The sequence below is a fragment of the Plectrocnemia conspersa genome, unplaced genomic scaffold (assembly GCF_051122295.1).
Source record: "Plectrocnemia conspersa isolate PC_06_02 unplaced genomic scaffold, ASM5112229v1 ptg000009l, whole genome shotgun sequence".
Lineage (NCBI taxonomy): Eukaryota > Metazoa > Arthropoda > Insecta > Trichoptera > Polycentropodidae > Plectrocnemia > Plectrocnemia conspersa.
In genome coordinates, this window is record NW_028277173.1 from 28,688,318 (window position 1) to 28,708,453 (window position 20,136).

General features: G+C 30.0%; 4 protein-coding genes across 10 annotated transcripts in view; 2 read left to right on the top strand and 2 right to left on the bottom strand.

Annotated features, from left to right (window-relative positions):
* Window positions 1-1,111: 1,111 nt before the first annotated feature.
* On the bottom strand, window positions 1,112-6,204 carry Slbp (Stem-loop binding protein). Of its 2 annotated transcripts, none has more exons than XM_088193487.1 (5): window positions 6,065-6,204; window positions 5,759-5,833; window positions 2,583-2,829; window positions 2,125-2,268; window positions 1,112-1,781 (listed from the first exon to the last, which is right to left on the bottom strand). In XM_088193487.1, the coding sequence occupies exons 2-5, from the start codon at window positions 5,817-5,819 to the stop codon at window positions 1,667-1,669; spliced, it is 567 nt and encodes a 188-aa protein (XP_088049613.1). In that variant the 5' UTR covers window positions 5,820-5,833; window positions 6,065-6,204; the 3' UTR covers window positions 1,112-1,666. The 2 variants fall into 2 exon arrangements, with proteins under 2 accessions (XP_088049613.1, XP_088049614.1); XM_088193488.1 differs by having other exon boundaries at window positions 2,583-2,972; window positions 6,065-6,168.
* A 1,170-nt stretch (window positions 6,205-7,374) lies between these two features.
* Window positions 7,375-9,188, top strand: LOC148232525 (U6 small nuclear RNA (adenine-(43)-N(6))-methyltransferase). The gene is made up of 6 exons (XM_088193479.1): window positions 7,375-7,518; window positions 7,587-7,800; window positions 7,869-8,009; window positions 8,078-8,330; window positions 8,390-8,553; window positions 8,616-9,188. The coding sequence occupies exons 1-6, from the start codon at window positions 7,432-7,434 to the stop codon at window positions 9,128-9,130; spliced, it is 1,374 nt and encodes a 457-aa protein (XP_088049605.1). The 5' UTR covers window positions 7,375-7,431; the 3' UTR covers window positions 9,131-9,188.
* A 1,712-nt stretch (window positions 9,189-10,900) lies between these two features.
* Window positions 10,901-16,536, top strand: LOC148232526 (EF-hand domain-containing family member C2-like). Its single transcript, XM_088193477.1, has 15 exons — window positions 10,901-11,052; window positions 11,119-11,277; window positions 11,349-11,481; window positions 11,550-11,662; window positions 11,732-11,824; window positions 11,891-11,988; window positions 13,161-13,326; window positions 13,395-13,557; window positions 13,629-13,806; window positions 13,908-14,058; window positions 14,128-14,316; window positions 14,385-14,530; window positions 15,495-15,788; window positions 15,852-15,981; window positions 16,049-16,536. The coding sequence occupies exons 1-15, from the start codon at window positions 10,996-10,998 to the stop codon at window positions 16,151-16,153; spliced, it is 2,175 nt and encodes a 724-aa protein (XP_088049603.1). The 5' UTR covers window positions 10,901-10,995; the 3' UTR covers window positions 16,154-16,536.
* The window catches only part of mol (dual oxidase maturation factor 1 mol), a 130,054-nt gene continuing 126,100 nt past the window's right edge, over window positions 16,183-20,136 (bottom strand). For 3 of the 6 annotated variants that reach the window (XM_088193480.1, XM_088193482.1, XM_088193481.1), the window contains 3 exons: window positions 18,331-18,523; window positions 17,968-18,267; window positions 16,183-17,035 (listed from right to left, as the gene is read on the bottom strand). In XM_088193480.1, coding sequence (XP_088049606.1) covers window positions 16,981-17,035; window positions 17,968-18,267; window positions 18,331-18,523 — 548 coding nt within the window. In that variant the 3' untranslated portion in view covers window positions 16,183-16,980. The remainder of the gene's footprint in view (window positions 17,036-17,967; window positions 18,268-18,330; window positions 18,524-20,136) is intronic. The other 3 variants (XM_088193483.1, XM_088193485.1, XM_088193484.1) reach the window with 1 other exon arrangement.

Consider the following 20,136-nt stretch of genomic DNA (forward strand, 5'->3'; position numbering starts at 1 on the left):
CGGAAGGTACTCAATCATGACATCTTCAGATAGTTCGAATAAATTAGTAGGATGCCCTGGTGCATTATCCAAAATTAGCAAAGCCTTGTTGCTTAAGTTATTGTCTCGCAAATATTTTTTCACTTCTGTGCAAAAGTGATTTTTGAACCAATCCTCTAAAGTAGCTTTAGTCATCCAAGCTTTCTTGTTGGATCTCCATATGACGGGTAATTGATTTTTATTTAGTCCTTTAAGAGGCCTTGGATTTTCGGACACATAAATTAAATGTGGTTTTAGCTTAAAATCACCTGCGGCATTTGCACCAAGAAGCAAAGTTAATCGTTCTTTAGACACCAGGCGCAGATTTTTCGGTTTTTGAAATGTACGTGCAATCAGGCATTCGCTTCCAATAAAGCCCTGTTTCGTCTACGTTAAACACTTGTTCAGGTTTATGACCACCTCTTTCAATAATTCCCTTTAAAATGTTGGGATATTCCTTAGATGCGGCCTCATCGGCGCTAGCTGCTTCACCTTTCATTTTAAAATTATGCAATTAAATCTATTTTTAAATTTATTAAAAAATCGACATCGAAAAAGTTTTTTTGCCGTTATAGCGAAACATTTTAGGCTGTAAATCGAGAACGTGCCTTAATTGAAGAGGGCCGTTATAGCGAAAGGCCGTATAAAGAGCGGCAGTATAGCGAGGTATGGGTGTATAAGTGAGAATATTCCCGAAAAAAATAATGGAATTGAATTCAAGTATTTAAGTAGTATTTATATTTAAACAGTGAAAATCTATTAATATGAAACCATGAAGTTGAAAATGTTTTATTAGATTAAGCTATTGTTAATATTGCAGTATTATCTGAAAAGTAAAGATCAAAGCAATACTTTTGTAATAAAGGTATTTTACACAATAATTGATTATGACTTGATTTTAAATTATTACATGTCTAAATATTGGGTGTTTTTGCCAGGTAGTAGTCTCAACATCCGGTACTGGTACAAGATATATCCTAAATTAATAATGCATGAATAATAAGTAAGAAATCTTATTTTTTTGATTAAATAAATTGAACCGCAGTGAAATAAGAAAATAATATTTAATATAAATAAATTCAACAGACGATGATTCAGTCAAAATATTTATTGGTTTATAATAATCGAATGGCAGGTATTACAAAATTTATTTATACAGAGACCGATTATAAAATCATTCATTGCATCTACAATAACGCCATAAATCACAATAATGTAATTTTCATTGCTTAAAAAATTAATTATTATCCCATAAGGTCCCATATAAAATGGTCAATTTGGATTTTATAAATGTTAAATTTACATAAAAAAAATAATTATAGATTGTCTGACGATCATTTTTCAATTTTCATCAAAATATGGTTTACAACATTATTTCAGCTGGTTTAAAATATAGTTACAATTTAAGTCATCACTACAATGCATCCGTATTGTCGATGGATCGCATTAAGAGTAAATTTTAGCATTTATATGTTGATAAAACACACGTCTACTCATTTAGTAATTAAAAAATAAATAAATAGTGATTTCACTCTACTGTCAATATTTGGTTTATCGTTTACTTGAAAAATAACAGTTATACTAATAAATCACACTTATAACGAATAAATTTAAACCTAAAATAAAATTACATGTACATATTAATTGTTTAGTCGAATTTATGGAGCTGTATTCGCCAATTAGCGATAAGAGTATCCCAAGATCGGCGGCTGTATTTTAAGTTTTTATTCGGTGTTTTAGGATGTGTGGCATCTCTTTTATTTCTAAAAAAAAATATGAATAAGATCGTCATTATTTTAAGTAAATACTCTTTTATCAAAAGTCAATGCACAAAAACAATTATACGCAAATTTTACGTGATCGTTAAGAACAGGGCTAAATTAGAATCAATAAAATATTTTTTTTAAATTATTAAAACATAAAGAAATAAAATTAAAAAATAAGGGCGAAAGTTTAATACTGTCCTGTGTTTGAACACATACCGGTATCGCCCCCTAGGGCGACCGACCGATCACAAGGCAGAAATTTAAGGGCATATGATGATCACTCGTTGGAAAATATTTTTGTGCACTGACTATTATATATAAATCGACAAGTAAAACTCACTTTGGGACTTGGTTCAAGTAGTTATCGTAACATAATGTATTCTTTCCGTAGTCAATTTGTTTTTGTCGTCTTTGTAATGTGATCGGGTCAGTCTCTAAATCACGCTTTATATGCAACGGCATTTTGTCAAATGATTTTGGCATACTAATAAAATAAGAAATATAGTCGATTATAACTATACAAGCATACAATTACAACAATAAAAATATACGAGGTTGAGTCAAATGAAAACATTAAAAATGCAATTCGAATTGGCCTGTAAATGACAACAGAGCTACATATAATTGTAAGTGTGGCAGTATGAATCAGGCATGCCACACAAATATTTTACTTCTAGTTACATAAGTCTAAATCTAAGATTGGAAAATAAAGATACCATTTTTATACGGAATTTTTCAATACAAGTTACAACTTAACATTTTCATTTACAATAAAATTATACAAATATAAAAAATAACCTTTTCTTATCTTTCTTAATTGGAGAATTCGATTGCAAATTCATCAAACTGCTACCATGTTTGCCGTATCTGTGACGGGTATTCGATTTGGGTCGAAATCGTTTTTCTTCTTCTTCACTTTCTTCGCTTGTACTATCCGATTTGCGTTTTTCTACCAATTCGCTTTTGTATTCATCTTCATCGTCTTCAATGATAACCTCAATCGATCGTTTACTTGATTGCGGTCTCTCTGGTTCTTTTCTCATTACTGTAATATATTTTAATAATTAATTTATTAACTTTTCTATGATCTTGTGAGAGATTCATTGCCGCTGATTAAATCGCTCTTGAAGTGTCGTATGTACGGATGTAAGGATATAAAATATAAATCACAATAATGGGTTTATATTGCTGTAAAAAAATTCAGTGTGAATGGCCAGGTATATACATATGATATATGAACACTTTATTTTTAAGTAAAATTAAAATTATTTTTGTATTGTGGTGTACAAAAATGAGTGAAAATAATTCTAATATATTAATATCAAATGGAATATTTGTGTATATGTATTATATATGTAAGAATTTAAGTGATTTTAATACGGCACTCTTACTTGAAATGTTGGAAAAATTAAAATATGGATAGAAGAGTAATGAAGCAAAAATGCAATTTCACTTTTGTATTTTCTACAAAATGGAGTTTATCCGAAAGTCAACGATTTTTTCTCATATTCGAGCAAAAGTGCAATAAAACAGTTTGCCAAAGAATTATGGAATCGCTTGTATGGATATAAGGAAGACAATGACGTCAAAATATGGATAATTTAGATTTGGCCAGGGCTGTGAACCCGTTTAAAATTTTACTGACTTCGATTTTAAGAATTTTAATTGGATTATTTATTACAAATAAAAGGATTTTACAAATCATTAAACAAAAAATATTTTCAGACTTATTAGTCACATATATAAATAAATTTAATAACTAAACTTGTTGCTTGTATCATTGGTTTTATTTTGGCAGGTTGACTAAATCTATTATTAAATCTTTAATAATACTAAATCTAAATTTAATCTTTTCTATAAGTGATTTTAACTGAATTAGATCTTAAAAAAATAATTGCTTTTAATAAGTCGGCGTTTATAGTAGCTCTTAAATTAGATTTCATTATTTTAAGCGTAGAAAATAAACACTAAACACATTAACATTAGGTTTACGGGTATAAGCCCATCAATTTGACATCAATAAAAGTAGATCAGTGACTAGATTTAAAAAAATAAAAAGTGTTAACATATTCGCATTGTTCAAATATAGTCGTAAAAACTCTAGAAAAAATACTGTCTGACACAAATCAAATCAGAAACTAGTCAATTTGATGGGTGCTGTAAATCTAGATTTCAAGAAAATTATAAAAAGGAGTCAGTTTCGGTTGATCTTTTATGACTCATAAAATACCATGACTCCAATCCAAAAACTCATTTAAGTCAGTAAAAATTGGATTCTTCTACAAATCCTACTGCTGAATTAAAAAAAATATTCAATTCTCTAAAATTGATCTAACTGACAACAACTTTTAACGAAAGAAAATTTTCTATGTCAAGTAATTTTGTAATAAAAACTAGAAATAAATTGAAACGCATAACCTTGAATGCATTACTATTTTTTAAATATTATTTTATTAACAATAAATAAACATATAAAAGAAATTTGATCTTATTTCTTTTTTAATTTAATACCCGTGTTTGTTATTGCAATTTGCACAATGTTATATTCTTTGTACCTCAAATTAGCAAAAATACACTTGGATATTAAAATTAAAATTAGTTCGAGTAATTTATCATTCGTAGTCGTATCTATAAATATAGACAAAAACATAGAATTTATTTAGTATGCATAGAAACATCAAATAATTTGTTCATTTATCAGTTTCACAAAATCAAACTCGTAATGAAATTAAAAAATAAATGAATAAGGTAATCTTATAATTTACGTTGTTTCTTACACTTATGCCATGTATCTTTTATTAAAAATAAATTTACAAGCTTGCAATGTGGCTATAAAAATTAAATTGCTCAAATTCAGTGAGAATGCAATCAATCACGAATAGCGAATTCTTGCAGAAGTGAAAAATGCTCTCATTTCAAGTCATTTGTAGGTTCCGAAATGTTCCATGCGAAAAAATTAAAATAAAATTCTACGAGTCACAGATTATTTTATAAACGGATCACTCGCCAGCATATAAAAATACACAACGAAACCCAATACATCTGTGCATCCTATGTCGTTCTCCTCCACAGAGGTAGCTGTTTTAAAAAGTACCATTTATTAGTGAACTATTAAACGCTAAAGAACGGGTCAAAGATGGAATTATGTATTATTTCTAACGTTCAAATTTATTATTATTATATTAAAAAGTGTTTTTTCTAAATAAAATATTTTTTGTCGAATATTTATTACTTATCATAAAACAGAAAAGAAAGTAATATCGGTTTTTTGAACAACTTTTAAAAAATATTTGAGGAATGAAGTGGTTAAATACCATATTTATATCCTAGTAATTTTTTTTCTCAGCAAAGTGTGTAATAAATTATAATAAAAATATGAGTTTAAATAAAAAAATATAATTTAAATCTGATGAAAATTAAAAGGAAATATTTTAGCGAATTACTGTTAAATTTTTTATATGTACGAAGAATAGCCAGCTTTTATCAAACAGCGCTAGTGCGCAATCGACTCGCTGATTAAGTGTTAAAAAACGTCATGGACATGTTTTTGAAATGAGCACTAAATTAAAAATATGGTGTGATAGAAAATTGACACATTAGTCAAAATTCCATATGTGACGAAGCCAAGAGTGCTATTGAAAAAAGAAGATCGAGGATACAGTATTGTTTCTGGAAAAAGATTTCTAAGCAAACCTTAATAACTTGTGTATGATAATGCTGTTAATGATTACAAATTAAAACCATTTCTGATCTATCGGAGAAGCTGTAACGCACCCTAGTTTAGTCAGTGGTTTTACATTAATCATCGTTGTTATTTTAAGAATTAACAACATAAATGTTAGTGAATTTATTATAATTTCCAAGTCATTTTATGGTCAATATTTTAAGAAAATATGGGCTAAAATTTTTTTATTCATATACATAATTTTTGTAATGTATTAAAATTGAAAACGCTTATAATACAACATACATACCAATATTCATGTCATCGTCATCGTCCATGTCCGACCACAATTTCTTTTTGGTTGAATCCATTTTGAGGTTATGATCTGAGGAATTAGTTTTGAGCAATATAAATAAACAATTCATAAAAAACACCACACCTGTAAGTGTCCTGTTAAATTAAATAATATGTTGAAGAAAATAAACGAAATTGGTTGTTTGTATGTAAACACTAATGACTAATGACATAACCATAGTTTTGTACAATAAAAACACAAAATGCAAATAATGGAACAAATATTGTTGGAAGTTTGTGTATATTGAATATTTATACATACCTGAATATAAATATGCTGTGTTTTTTTAAACTAGATGTCAATTATTGACATAAAACTACCGAAACTGACAGAAGAGAGCAATGGTGGCGCACCAGTGGTGGAATGGCGGTAAACTTTCAATTATAGATACGTTATTTCAGATATAAACATCGCAATTTTCGACCATTGTTGAATTAAAATTAAAATATATTTTTAAAAAAGCAATAAATTCTTTTATTATATTGAAATCTAAAAAAGTGTATGAAAATGAAAAAATCATAATAATAAAGAATTATTAAATATAATATGTATATATGTATATACAAGAAAACCATTACTTCTTTATCATAGGAATTTATATTAAAATCCGTAATTTCACGTGTTTATTTTCTTTTTGAATAAACCTAGCTAGTCGACCGTCAGCTTTCGTTGTAAAAATATAAGTTATTTGGAAATTAATGTCATCTTGAAAATGAAACAACAAAGTGATTTTTTTATTTTTGATGAATTACAAAAAAAATAATACTTTAAGCAACCTCTCCTTCAATGTTTTTTTTATATATTCTTTGTAAAAATTATGGTTTTGGAATCAAAATAGTCCACAATTTTTTGATTCACTTACATTATTATTTTTTTTCATCCAAATAGTGTTGCATGGATCGGAAAAAGTGATAATCGGAAGGAACAATATTAGCAGAAAATGACGGGTGAAGTTTTACTTGCCAGCCTAAATCCTTTATCTTATCCATCGTCACTTTAGAAGTATGTAGTCACGCATTGTCGTGTTCTATTGATAATTGATGGCCTTTTTCACTTCAACAAAAATTTTTGGTCTTGAAAAACTTCCGGGGACTAAATTGCGCTGCTGCGTCGTGTGCAGCAATAAAGGCGGCAGCGGACTAAAGCGTTTTTCTTTGATTTGTGCGGGTTGCAAGAAGGGTTTGCACGGGGCTTGCTTCGACAAACATATTTGTGGACGGGAGTAATTTTATTTTTTCAACATTTGATTGTATTTTTTTCTTGGTTTTGTTTTTATTTTGTGCTTATGTATATTTTTATATCATAATGCTAAGTTTCTTAAACAAATAAAAAAAATAATAATAAAATATCTCAATATTTGAATAAGTTATGATTTTTTTTAGCATCCCAATTTTTCATTTTTTCCCCCTGTTTTTTATCACGCAATTTTAGTACATATTATGAAAAAGGTCTAGCACAAAAACGGTTTAATAATTTATAAATAAAAATTACAAACTAGGTATTAAAGCAATAAAATACAGTATTTTAGTATTTTTTATTTTATTTTATAACGCCGAATTATTTAGTGTTAAGACCTTAATTTCAGGTTATGTCAATGTCAGTTCAAATTGCGTATTTGACGTTTCGAAATGCATCCAAGGAATATATACAAAACGCCGCCAGATTTTTGCACATTGGCCGTTAAATATCCGGAGTTCTTAAAAATATCAACAATCGTACGTTTTATTTTATGTCTATTAAAGTTTTACGAAGTTTAAACACAGTTTTATGTATATTTTTACAGGACTTGAATGGCGTAGTTCGGATAGATTTTAAAGATGCCAATGCGCTAAGAGTATTAACAAAGTGCTTATTACATTGTGATTTCGAATTAGATGTCGAAATTCCCGTAGATCGGTTGATTCCTACAGTGCCCTTGAGATTGAATTATTTACTATGGCTCGAAGATGTTTTAAACAGTATTAAAAGAAAAACTGACGTAATTGGTATAGATATAGGTAAGTTGTATGTTGAATTGTTTTATTTAACAATTTACCGATTGTTTAATTATATAAAATGTCAACAGGAACTGGAGCTTCATGCATATATGCTTTATTAGCGGCTAAGAAGTTCAACTGGAAAATGATTGCAACTGAAATTGATAAGAAGAGTATAGAAATAGCAAATAAAAATGTTTCACAAAATAATTTAGATAGTTTAATTAATAGTAAGTATGAAATTTATTAAAACAAATTGCTTTTTATAGAGTTTTTATCATTTATTTATGTATTTTAGTTAAAGAAATACCTTTAGATGGTGGTTTATTAATGAATTTTGTCAATGGAATACCAGAGATCATAGATTTTTGTATGTGCAATCCACCGTTTTATTCGTCAATCGATGAAATCGATTGCGCTAGAAGTGAATCAAGACATCCACCTAGAAACGCTCGTTCAGGAACTTCTAATGAAATTATTACTGATGGTGGAGAAGAAGGTTTTATCAAGAAATTAATCGAAGAAAGTGTTGTTTTAAGAGATAAAATAAGGTATTTATAAAAATAAATATATGATTTTTATGTTAATAATAATTATATATATTTTTTAGGATATATACTACTATGTTAGGTCATAAATCTTCATTAAAACCTTTGATAGATTTGATAGAGGCTTACGGAATATCTCAATTTACATTCACTACTTTCGTTCAAGGCAAAACGACCAGATGGGGATTGGCATGGTCTTTTATTGAATCGACTAATTTATCTAAACGTAAGTTATTTTGCTGTTATCAAATTTTATATATTTTATAAATGTATATTTTATATTTTTAGAATTGTTACCGAAGAAGAACAAAGGAAATAAACCGCTGAGTTTCATTGTACCGCCTATTATTGGAATGGAGTATAATGTGAAAGATATAGCTAATAAATTGACTGAAATGTTTAAAAATCTTAATATAGAATCAATAGTGGCACAACAGATCGAATCGATTGTGTTAATGGAAATTAGAGCTATTAAAAATACTTGGTCGCACCAGCGTCAAAAAAAGCGAAAGGAAAAAATAGACCATAATTCTTTTAATAGTAAACGACAAAAAGTTGATAGTTTTATCGATGCCAACAATAAAAACTGCATGAAAGAAAATATGTACAATAAAGAAATAGAGCAAAGTAGTTCGAATAATGAATTAGGCGAATCTAGTTCTCAAGGATATATTTTAACTGGTGCTCTATGCGTCAGAAAGGAAGGCGAAGCTTTGCTTCTTGAGTTGGGATACTTGAACGGTTCTGCTGGTAAAGACGGGATTCATCAGATTGTACAATATATTAAAAATAATTGGAGGTAATCTTTGATACTCTCTTAAATATATTGTAATTTATTTGATATATTATTTTTAATAAAAATATTTAAATATCATAGAAGTCTTCATTTTTTAAATACAGTTTTTTTATGAAACAACAACAAAGAAGAAACGCTTTCACAGTTGTTGTAAAAGCGTCACTTTCTTGTTTTAGTCTGTTGCGGAGATGAGCTTTTGTCAACCGTCTGTCCTTTAGTGATAGAAAATGATATTATATAATTTTCTCAAATTCATTTACTATCAAAATATATCAAAGATCTCAGTGGTAACGTTCTAGCTAAAAAAGTTTGATCCTGGAATTAGCTTTGAGAGCAAGTGAAGGTTTTTTCTACAGGTAAACATCTGCGAAAAATCTTTCAAGATCCTCAGTTCTCTTATGAGGAATGTGTCTTCCTTTGAAAATCCATTAGTTATTAATGCCACTTATTCGCAATATCCTTTCATCAGAATCTATTATTTGGAATCCCCGAGTAATCAAATACTGCCTCTTTAGCGAAAAGGTTCATGATATACCTTTATATGTGGATATTTGATTATTTACAATCTGCTTATACATGCAACAAAAAGTATTTTTTTTACGATATTGGCATGTAAAGAAAACATCCCATTGGATGCCTCTCCATATTTATTTATACAAAATCTAATTTATTTGATATAAAACTAATTAATTTGTTTATGTTAATTTACTATATTTACTATTTTTAATTTATTATTTGACAGGTATGTCAGATGATCTAAATCGCTTAAGGCGTATGTTGGCAATGGAGTTTTTTGGTGTTTAGATGGAGTTTTAGTTGATAAACGATGCGCCGTAAATACCCTAGAAAAGCAGAGAAAATTTTTTTTTTGGTGCATAACGGTTGCATGATTTGACCTTTAAAAATGTCCATCAAGCAAATTTCACTCGCTAGTTTGTTTGTGAATGAGATCTGCACTGTTATGATTCGTCGGAGAGATACTCAACCTACGATACATAAAGCCGGTCTCCAAGAGACGATCAGACAGAGGCAGAAGTTGAGAGACACCAAAGAACATCAGCCAAAGATCGAGGAACATTCGACAGACGTCGAAAGACAACTTGAGATATCAGACAGACAGACAGATATTGAGGACATCATGTATCCGCCAGCTTTTCCACCAGCGCTCGAAAAAAAGCTCTCCCACAATAGTTTGTTGCAATATACGTAATATGAAATCAATTGTAATCAGCTTTCTGCGTCTATTTCTGACCTTGAAGTTACACCTCTTAGGGGTAGAAACCATAAAATTTGATAATATCAAATAAAATAATAACAAATTGTTATCAGGAGGTTCATAAAACCCATATATAGCGCAACAACTAAAATAACCAAGGTAATCGTCTCTGGGTTCACATAAACTAAAATCTTATTGATCGCCCAAGAGGGGATAGCATTCTTTCTTTTTTAAGAACTACACCACTGCATATAGATTATATAATATTATTATTTTTTCACAACCATATGGATAGTAAGCAAAGAAAATGTGACATGTCTGATATTGGTTCTAGACGTTAAGTTAATTTGCTTTAAGATTTGTTATGTTTGATCAATACTTGATATCAATTGTTATTATACTATTCTTTATCAATAAAACATTTCAATTATTGAGTTAAAATTGTATAAAAGCAATAATATTTTTATTAATTTGTATATATCAAACATATATCTGTAAAGTGAAAGAACAAAACTTTGTTTTATCAATAACTTAATTGAATAGATCACATTTTATTGTTGTCTTGACAACAAAATTGTTTATACGTCATCAGACATCAAAGACAAAAGAAAATTCTCCGGATTATATACATACTTACAAAAATAACTTAGCTAAACATGAATTTGAGACAATCAACTCTACCTCTTCTTCCTGGATTTTCTACAGATCCAAACGTACGTATTATATATAAATCATACTTATTTAAAAGTAAGCTTTAATAAAAACAATATATATTTCAGATCGGTAAACAATACTTTGGAAGAAAGCAACATTTTACAGTAGACGACCGTAAAATTTGTCGTATGGCAGAAAGCTCGCAAATATTCTACAGACCTCAGGCTTTATATTCGAGCTGCTTCTCTCCGGAAACACCGGCTTGGTTGTTATTTGATAAAAAGGTTATAGATTTTAAGTGAATTAAATTAAAATGATTTAATCGTTCAATGTTAATGTAATGTTATTTCATCAGGCTTTATCATTTGATGCAGTGTTCCAAGATATTGGAAATCCTTACACACGCATGGTGAAAATAATGTTTTATTTGGAAGATAACACTATGAAAGTCATTGAACCAAAGACCACAAACAGTGGTTTATATCAAGGTTTTAAATTTATTTATATCATTATAATTTAAAAATTGAATAACTAATTTAAGATTGCATATTTTAAGGCACTATTGTGGCACGTCATAGGATTCCGTTACCGAATCACAATAACAATTATTATGAAGTCATCGATCTGAACATTGGAAAAGAAATTGAAGTATATAAAAAGAACTTCTTGGTATCTATATAATATCATAGATGTATTGTATATTGTAGGTACATATCATAACACTATTACTTTTATTAGCTTATAGATTGTGACAAATTCACAAGATCGTTTTTGACCAAGCTCGGATTGATAGTTCCTGAGCCTATACCAATTCCACAACAACGAGAACAAGTTAGTGTAACCCAATACAGATATGATTAACGTTGAATTGATAATAATTAATGTTTAATGTTTTAGTATTGTAACAGATCAAATGGACCACAACCGTCAGTTTTTGAAAAAGAAAAGAAGAAACTTTCAGTGCAGTTTTTAAAATACGATGGGAAGATTTTGAGGTAATAAATCATATATACATTTTATAGTATGATTACACAGTATCACATAATTTTTTTAATCAATTCTTGCTTTTTATAAATTTGACATAAAATTAGATCTTTTTAGCAATTGGGGTAACTTTGGTAAATTTTTAGAGACATACTAAAGAGGAATACATTAAAATACTTATGCTTATAATAAAAGTTGTTTCAATTCAAATGAGACTTATCAATATGACTCCATTTAAAACAGTTTTATTTGAGTCAAAGTAGCTAAAAATAGTCATTGTAATGTTTGGTTTAATCTTTGATATAATTACATATACAATTTACCGTTAGATGTACTTGATACAAATCAAATTATCATATGAGAATTTTTAGCAAAGTAAACTTCTGAAATGACTAAAGTAATCTAATAAGCCACTGGAATATGGGCTATCAGTATTTTTGCCATAAATATATTATAACCTAATCTATTTGTGAAATTGCTCGTTGAATTTCACTACGGAGCTTTTGCTTTTACTACTTCTTAAAAATATCTTAAATTTTAATGATAGTTTATAATCAATTTTGATCATTGATTTTCTACATATAGAATTCATTTGAAGCTCAGTAGGTTTTAATTATGATTTTTTAAGAAAAATTACTATTATAGGTTAATTATTTGTTCATATACCTATCTGTTCTCGCTATAATATTGTATCACATAATCATATCGACTATCAAATCGAAGTCTTAGGATTCAGGTGAGTGCTAGGTACCAAATCAAACGGCCAAAGTGAACGTGGCTTCTAACGGTTATCTCGGTTGATTCAGAGTAGCTCCGCTTTATGCGAGTTTTGCTGAACTTTGCCAATGTCGGAACCAAAGCAATGAAATGATTTAATACTGCAGTGTTCTAGCTTATATACCTTAAAGAATTGGGGGAAATCCAACATATATTTCACTCTTTAATCCCCTGACCAATGTTGATGATTGACAGACTGTTATTGTCTAATACATATTTTATAAGACTATTTGGCATGCTAAATGGTAGATTTGAAATCAATACAATCACCAACTTTGTCATTCTATGTAATATTTAATCCTGCGATGCTGTGATTGATATCTGTTTCCACTATTTTTTTAGTATATATTTTGACATTTATAAGCATGGTTTGATTATGTTGTTAACTTATTTCTTTTATTTTAAGATTTATGGGTTATTGGGATGATAGACAGTCGGATAATGGCAAATTTCATGATCTTGAAGTACTATATTATCTAGCCGACGACACAATGGAAATTCGAGAGGTGACTCACACTCCGTCCGGTCACATTAAGTATTCCGCCTATGTAAGAAGAGGACCGTTACCAAAAGTAAGCATTTTTATTAATACTACGAATAAATAAATTTAAGCTCATTGATCATATAATTAAAATTTCAGAAAGTACCTGAGTGTCTAGTTGCCTCGCATAATACTCCACTTGATACATATAGTCCATCAGATCTTATGGTCGGCACTGCTATTAGTGTTTACGGAAGGATGATATATTTAACCGACTGTGATCCATTTACGAAAGAGTATTATAGATCTAAATACGGCATCGGTGTGCACTGTTTTACTATTATCAATAAAGTGAATGGTATATACATATATTACATGGATTCTTATTTATAGAAAATTTCAATATTATTCAACGTCCTGCTACATCACCTGAGCAATTGGCGATGAAGCACATTCGTCAGCTACCGCCTTGGAACGGTCACGGAAGCCACAAAGATTCAGCTACAAATTGCGATACTATAGATCCAAAACCAGCTGGTTGTGATTTTAAAAAGTTTCTGGAGAAAGACAGGTATATACATTCTTTGATAATATGATACTATTGTTTCTACCCATTCTTTATAAGTGAAAATCTTAAGGCATGAGATGTATCAGATTATTATATTATTTCAGAATTGGAAAAGAGTCTCACATTCTAAGATTCACAGCACGTTTGGAGACAGATATTTGCGAGTACATGATGAGAAGGTTTATCGTTAGTTATTACTTACAAGACGATACAATTTCAGTGTTTGAAGCTGCATGTAGAAACTCAGGTTTTAAGGTATAGAATGAAACAAAGTAAGGACTACAATATATTTATTATTTTATATCTACTAATCTTATTTAACAGGAAGGTATGTTCTTCAAACGCAATTTGGTAGTCATACCTGGACAAGATTTATTCGTTTCACATTCTCCGATATGCTACACTACGAAAGACGTTTGGATCGGAAACATTTTAGTGATCAATGATTACTGCTTTAAATTGATTAACGCTGATGAGTATACTCTGAAGTACATGGAACAAAATACAGAAGATGTAAGTTTATTTGTTTGTATCGGAGGTTAATTAAAATAGATCATTTATATATTTTTATATTATTTCAGTTTGATAAATCTAATGTAATGTTGATCATGAATAAAATCAAGCAGAAGCTTTTGTCTAAAGAAAACGCTTTCAAAGACTTTGTGGCTAAAAACATGTGTTTCTTGCACTGCGTGGATAAGAAGCCTATGCCTATACAATGCTTTGAGTGAGTTACATCGGTTATTGAATGTTAATCATACTTTTACATAATTTTGTAAATAGCAACATGGAGTGGCATAGATGAAGTGGCGCTGGCTCCCTGTGTAAGCAGTCTCTCTGAAGGTCTAATCTTCGTCGATAGGGTTGATAGGCGTTTTGTAGGGTTAGAGCCTATTGTAGCTAAAAGTGAAAAATGGAGTGTATGCATCTTTTGCAAAAAAATTTTAAATCGATAAGTCGCCCCTTATCTCGTCATGCTTGAATATTCTTTTGTTTTGAATGCTCTGCTCATGACCTTGCGACCTAAAATTAACAACGAGAGAAGCATACACTTAAGTTAATTCCCACACTGAATCACTGCTATGTAATGGCGGGTCATTGGTCGAAAGTTCTTAAGCAAATCACTAGGAAGAAATGGGATTCTGGAAATGAAGATACTTTTGCCTGTTCATGTGCCAGTAAGAATCGTTGCTTCACATATGTTTTTAATGCATTTGGCTTCCGTTGAATCATTTTCGTGAATACAAATTTCTCGGCACAATAAATGTGTATTTATTATAATGGCGAAAGCTTCGCCGTGCACACTTTGAACGTTTGGACATTGAGTGGATAGTGGGCAAACTTACCATAATAATGATGTTTTAAGTCGGCTTTCGAAAGTCTGCGTGGCTATTGTGCAGTTTTGGGTGCTCTGCTAATCTCTAATGTTTATTTTTTAAGCCTAACAATTGTCATTTATAGATTTATAAGGATTGTATATTGCATATTTAGTGGATATATTTGGATGTATTAGTAAAGGATGGGATTATTTTTTGTTGTTGTAAATAAGTCAAAATTCTAATTTAGAATTATATTGTCTTCAGATTATATTTTGGTTTTTAACTTCAAGGACCAGCAGTGCATCTTGTTAATTATTCAGAATCTTTATTTTGTATTATTTAATATATTTACATAAAATTTAAAATTTGCAGTGCTGCTTTGAAAGAAATAGCAGGAGATGTGCTGACAGAACACGAATTTATAACATTGTCTCGCTATTTTGAATACGTCATACCAGAATCATTGCTGAACCGTGAAAATATCAGATCATTGGCTAACGTATATTTAGAGAGGAATCTATGGCAAGATAATAAGCATCTTTTAGAGCATTTGAGGTATTTGGACGAATACAACGTTGGTGTTTTGAGACGTCTTCAGGTACGACAAGCGTTGATCGCTAATAGATTTCCTGTGCCGAATGATGTTTTGGATCAAATATTGGATGTGTGAGTATACTTGTTTTTCTATAATAATATGTTTATTGTGCTAATTTTTTTTTTTGTGTAAAGGATAAGGATCAACGAAGACAGTGAATTGTACATTGATGACGTTATGGATTTCTTAGATTTTAGATTGAAGCCCGCTCAAGCAATAATTCCTGTACCGGCTAAGTCAACCAAACAGATACAAAACTTTATGGTTAATATTGAATTGATCGTTGCAGTTAAAATTAATTGTGTTTATAATTATACGTTTTACGTTTTAGCCCGAGAAAACCGTACCAGAGTGTAACATGAAAGATACTAAAATAAATTTTGAGAAGTTCGTCGATAGCTTGGGCTTGGAGCATTTGATCACAGAAAAGCCATAGTGTGCTGAAAGTTTTAAAATCGAACTACATTTTCAATTTCATCATTTATTGGTCTTATAAAAACACATCAGTTCATATTATTTTTAATACACATTAAGCATCTATAACAGTCACTTTTACATAGTAAAACTAAATTGTTCGTAAACTTAATCGTAAGGCAAAGATCTTATTGTTCATTATTACAGTTTTTTATTATAAATTATCTTTGCTATCGGTCTTTTACATGATGTTGTCTAAAAATAAAATTAAAATTGGAAGGAGACTAGAACTCCAGCGTATTAAGCATAGTATAAAATGGCATGCACGATTCATATAATAAAATAATATACAATTATAACTGGTAAATTTCAATTAAAATGCTCTAACTAATAAACGTTAATAAATAATACTTTGTAATTATTTCATCAAAAATAAAATACACATCATAGCCAATGTCGTTCTTTTTTAAGATTATTATACGTTCACGTAGTATAACGCTATGTTTCTAATTAATTCATTATGTCATAAATCTATTATACATATGAGACACACGTGTCATAGATAATATGTGCATTTTTATAAGTTATAAATATCCTAAGCGTTTTTTTACACGTACACGAAATGAGATTCACATTTAAACAAAATACACACTAATTCGTATCACATTCATAATAATTGATTTTTTATACACATTTGCTATAAATTACACACAATAATTGTTCCTTGTGATAATTCACATTACTGGGTCGCATCCGTCGTAGTCCTGAAACCAACGGGTGGCCAAATTTAGGGGCTGTTAAAAATTTTAATAAAATAGTAAATAAATAAATCGATCGTGTCAAAGGGTGCTACCACGCGTTGCTATTACGCAAATTGTCGATTTGTGAATGCTGAGGGCGTATTCTGCAATAATAAATAAAGTGTAAATAATAAGATTGTTTGTGGTGCTATGCTATGCGAGGGAGAGTCCATAATTTTCCGACCTTTTATACAAGGTGCTAGTAATACATTAAAACCATCATTAGTCATATTAAGTTTTTCTTTTAAATGTGCCACTATATCTCTGTTGTTTCGATTATTATATATGCATCTAAAAAAATAGCTTGTGCCTTGTGACGTTAAAGAGATCAGGAAGTTAGAGTCATAATGAAATATATTGGTAGATTATAAATTTTTTAATATAAAAGCTTTATCAGAATGGCAAACTTCATGTTAATCAGAGCTCTAAGAAAGCATTTCACTACGCCACTCCGTTTCAGCCTGCGGGCGAGTGACGCAGTATTTGATTTGTAACAATATTTTTGTTATTAAGAATCTTATAGTAAGACTTACATGTAATGAAATAAAACTTATTCGTTTAATTTTTAATAGCAAATATTCTTCAATTTTTTAGTGTCATTTTATATCGCTATATTATGAATTATACACTGACTTTTCGAGATATTGATACCGGGCACGTACGGTGAGATACTTTCCCTTTCGTATCTCACCGTACGCACCTGAGTGATACTACTGTCGGCGCTTACCAAATATATGATGATTATTGAATTTATATTTCATTGGAAATTTATGGACCTTCCCTAAAATTTGTAATAAATAGTGATTATGAGACAAAAAACTAAGCAAGCGAATTTGAATGTTTTGAAGCATAAAAGTCAATCTAGTTACTGAGAAGCAGAAGGTAGTGACAGGGTGCTCATGAAGCGTCTAATTATGAATGTGAATAAGCAATAAATAAGCGTTTTAAGCTATCCAATCATTCTGATTATTGCACACAAATGATGTTGTGTTAATTTAACCGACATTGAGGAACTAATGCAGTACACCATACTCACTTGAAAGACGTTCTCGACGGTTCTTTGTGAATGATTGGAGTGTCTTTTTTGACTCCCTGTAGCTCCATAGCTAAGGGAGAGATTTTCATTGGAGATGCTATGCTCGAAGCTATACTGCTTGTGGAATCGTTCCTCTCGTACGGTGGAGGAATGAAGGGTTGTTTTCTGAAGGCGAACCTCCACGGCGATTTGGGAGCGTCCATTTGGTACCCTCTGTTGTCAATGCCTCCACGACTAGTTTTGCTCACTTCGTTGACTGTGGTCGTTGTTGCTATGTCGCGAGTTTTGGAAGATAGACGTCTGAAACCATACAAGTACATAATGTATTTAAGAAGAAGCTATTTTAAAGCGTCACATCTTTACCTCAATATTCTAGACCCTAAGCTTGGTTCATCCTTGCTACCTCGCTTTTTGAACCTATTGTGATGACTGTCTTCGATGATCACATGCCTGTCGTAGGGAGTGTCATAATCGACTTCTATGACAGTCGAAAACCTGTGAGGGTACATCCAATCGACAACTGAGATCACAACACCTACGAATAAACAGCCGCATCCTGAAAATATGCATTTAGATAATGATTAGTTTGTTCTTAATAATTTTATTTGGAAATGTCTTTTGTATTAAACAAATGTAACCGAAACATAATATAAACATTAACAAAATATAAAAATACTTAAACTGTGAAATCTTAGTATAGCGAAGCTCTCGGGACCGAAGAAAAAATTTCGTTATACTGAAAATTCGTTATATTGAATGTAAGGAAGATATATTTTTAATTACCATATTACTACAGCATCAAAATAACCTCTTACAAGATTGACAGATAGTTTTTTATCCATTTTATTAAAAAAAATGTTTTAAAAAAAAAATTGACGGTCGGCGAAACACTTTGAATTCGAAGAAATGTTGTGTTAAGTTGTAACGCGAATCTTAAATTTAGATAAAAATATTTCGTTATACTGAGATCAGTCTTTGTTACAATAAAAACATTTTTGATGAAAGTTTTTCGAGGACAAATTGAAGATTCGTTATACTGGGAATTTCGTTATTTGGGTATTCGTTACAAAAAGATTTACTGGTGAAAACATATTTAAACTTCACAAGTAAAAATATAACTTTTTGGGATATATTCAAGACTTTTTTAGATTTTATTTATGAAATAACCCAAGAACACCTGGTTTAAAATAAGTGACGTCATTTCAACTTTTTCCAATTTTTTCAATATTTCAATTTTTATTAAGATTTATAGTATTTAATTGAAAGACATGGATATTTTTGAGAAAAATCTAATATTCTAAAACTAAGTACATTGTAGTATTATAACTTTCTTTAGGTCAAGTCTAAAATACAAAATAAGCTATCTCATCTTTCTAAGATGTTAAATTGAACATTTATCTTGCAGACTAGTACTTGGTATTGGTCAGTATTATTCAAAAAATAATTATCATTTCTCATAAGTCAAAAATTCACGTCAAAAGCAATAAAATCGTGTCGGCGCCGTTTTGTGACGCACGCCTGTTTTTTGGATAAGCGTTAAAGGGTGAGCCTCTTCTACATTTTGTTTCGTTCAAGGAACGAGTTCTGCGAATTTCGGTCACAGTTGAGACCGCCGATAAACATCCTATTCATAAAAGGTTTTCGAAGGCGTAAGAGTATTTTTTTATTGAAAAGAAGCCTCTCATTGTCTCGCATTTTGAAATAAAATAAAGGCGCATAAGGACCATAGATTTTGAATCGGCACTCAAACTGTTATTTCTTAACCCTTTGACCGCGGAGGACACCTATAGAAGTCATCAAGAAAATCGCCAGTATGCATTGGGCACATAGTAATATGATTTATGGTTGAAAAACACTTTAATTTATTAAAATAATATTTTAATAACTTGTAGCATGAATAGGTGCTCCCTCACATATTAATACATTTCGAAATGGCGCGCAAAAATATTAGCCGCGGGAAAAGGGTTAAGAATAAAATCGTGATTTTATAGTCATCATTAAAATGAAATAAAATCGTTCTGTGCTGCCAAATAAACGTCAGACAATAAATTTATTATTAAAAAAAATTTGCTGCGTATTTAAAAAAAATATTGCTTATATGCGAAATTCCAAAAAATAAAAAAAATAAGTTTTTACAGGATGTTCATTAATATTAGTGCCTTTTTGGTA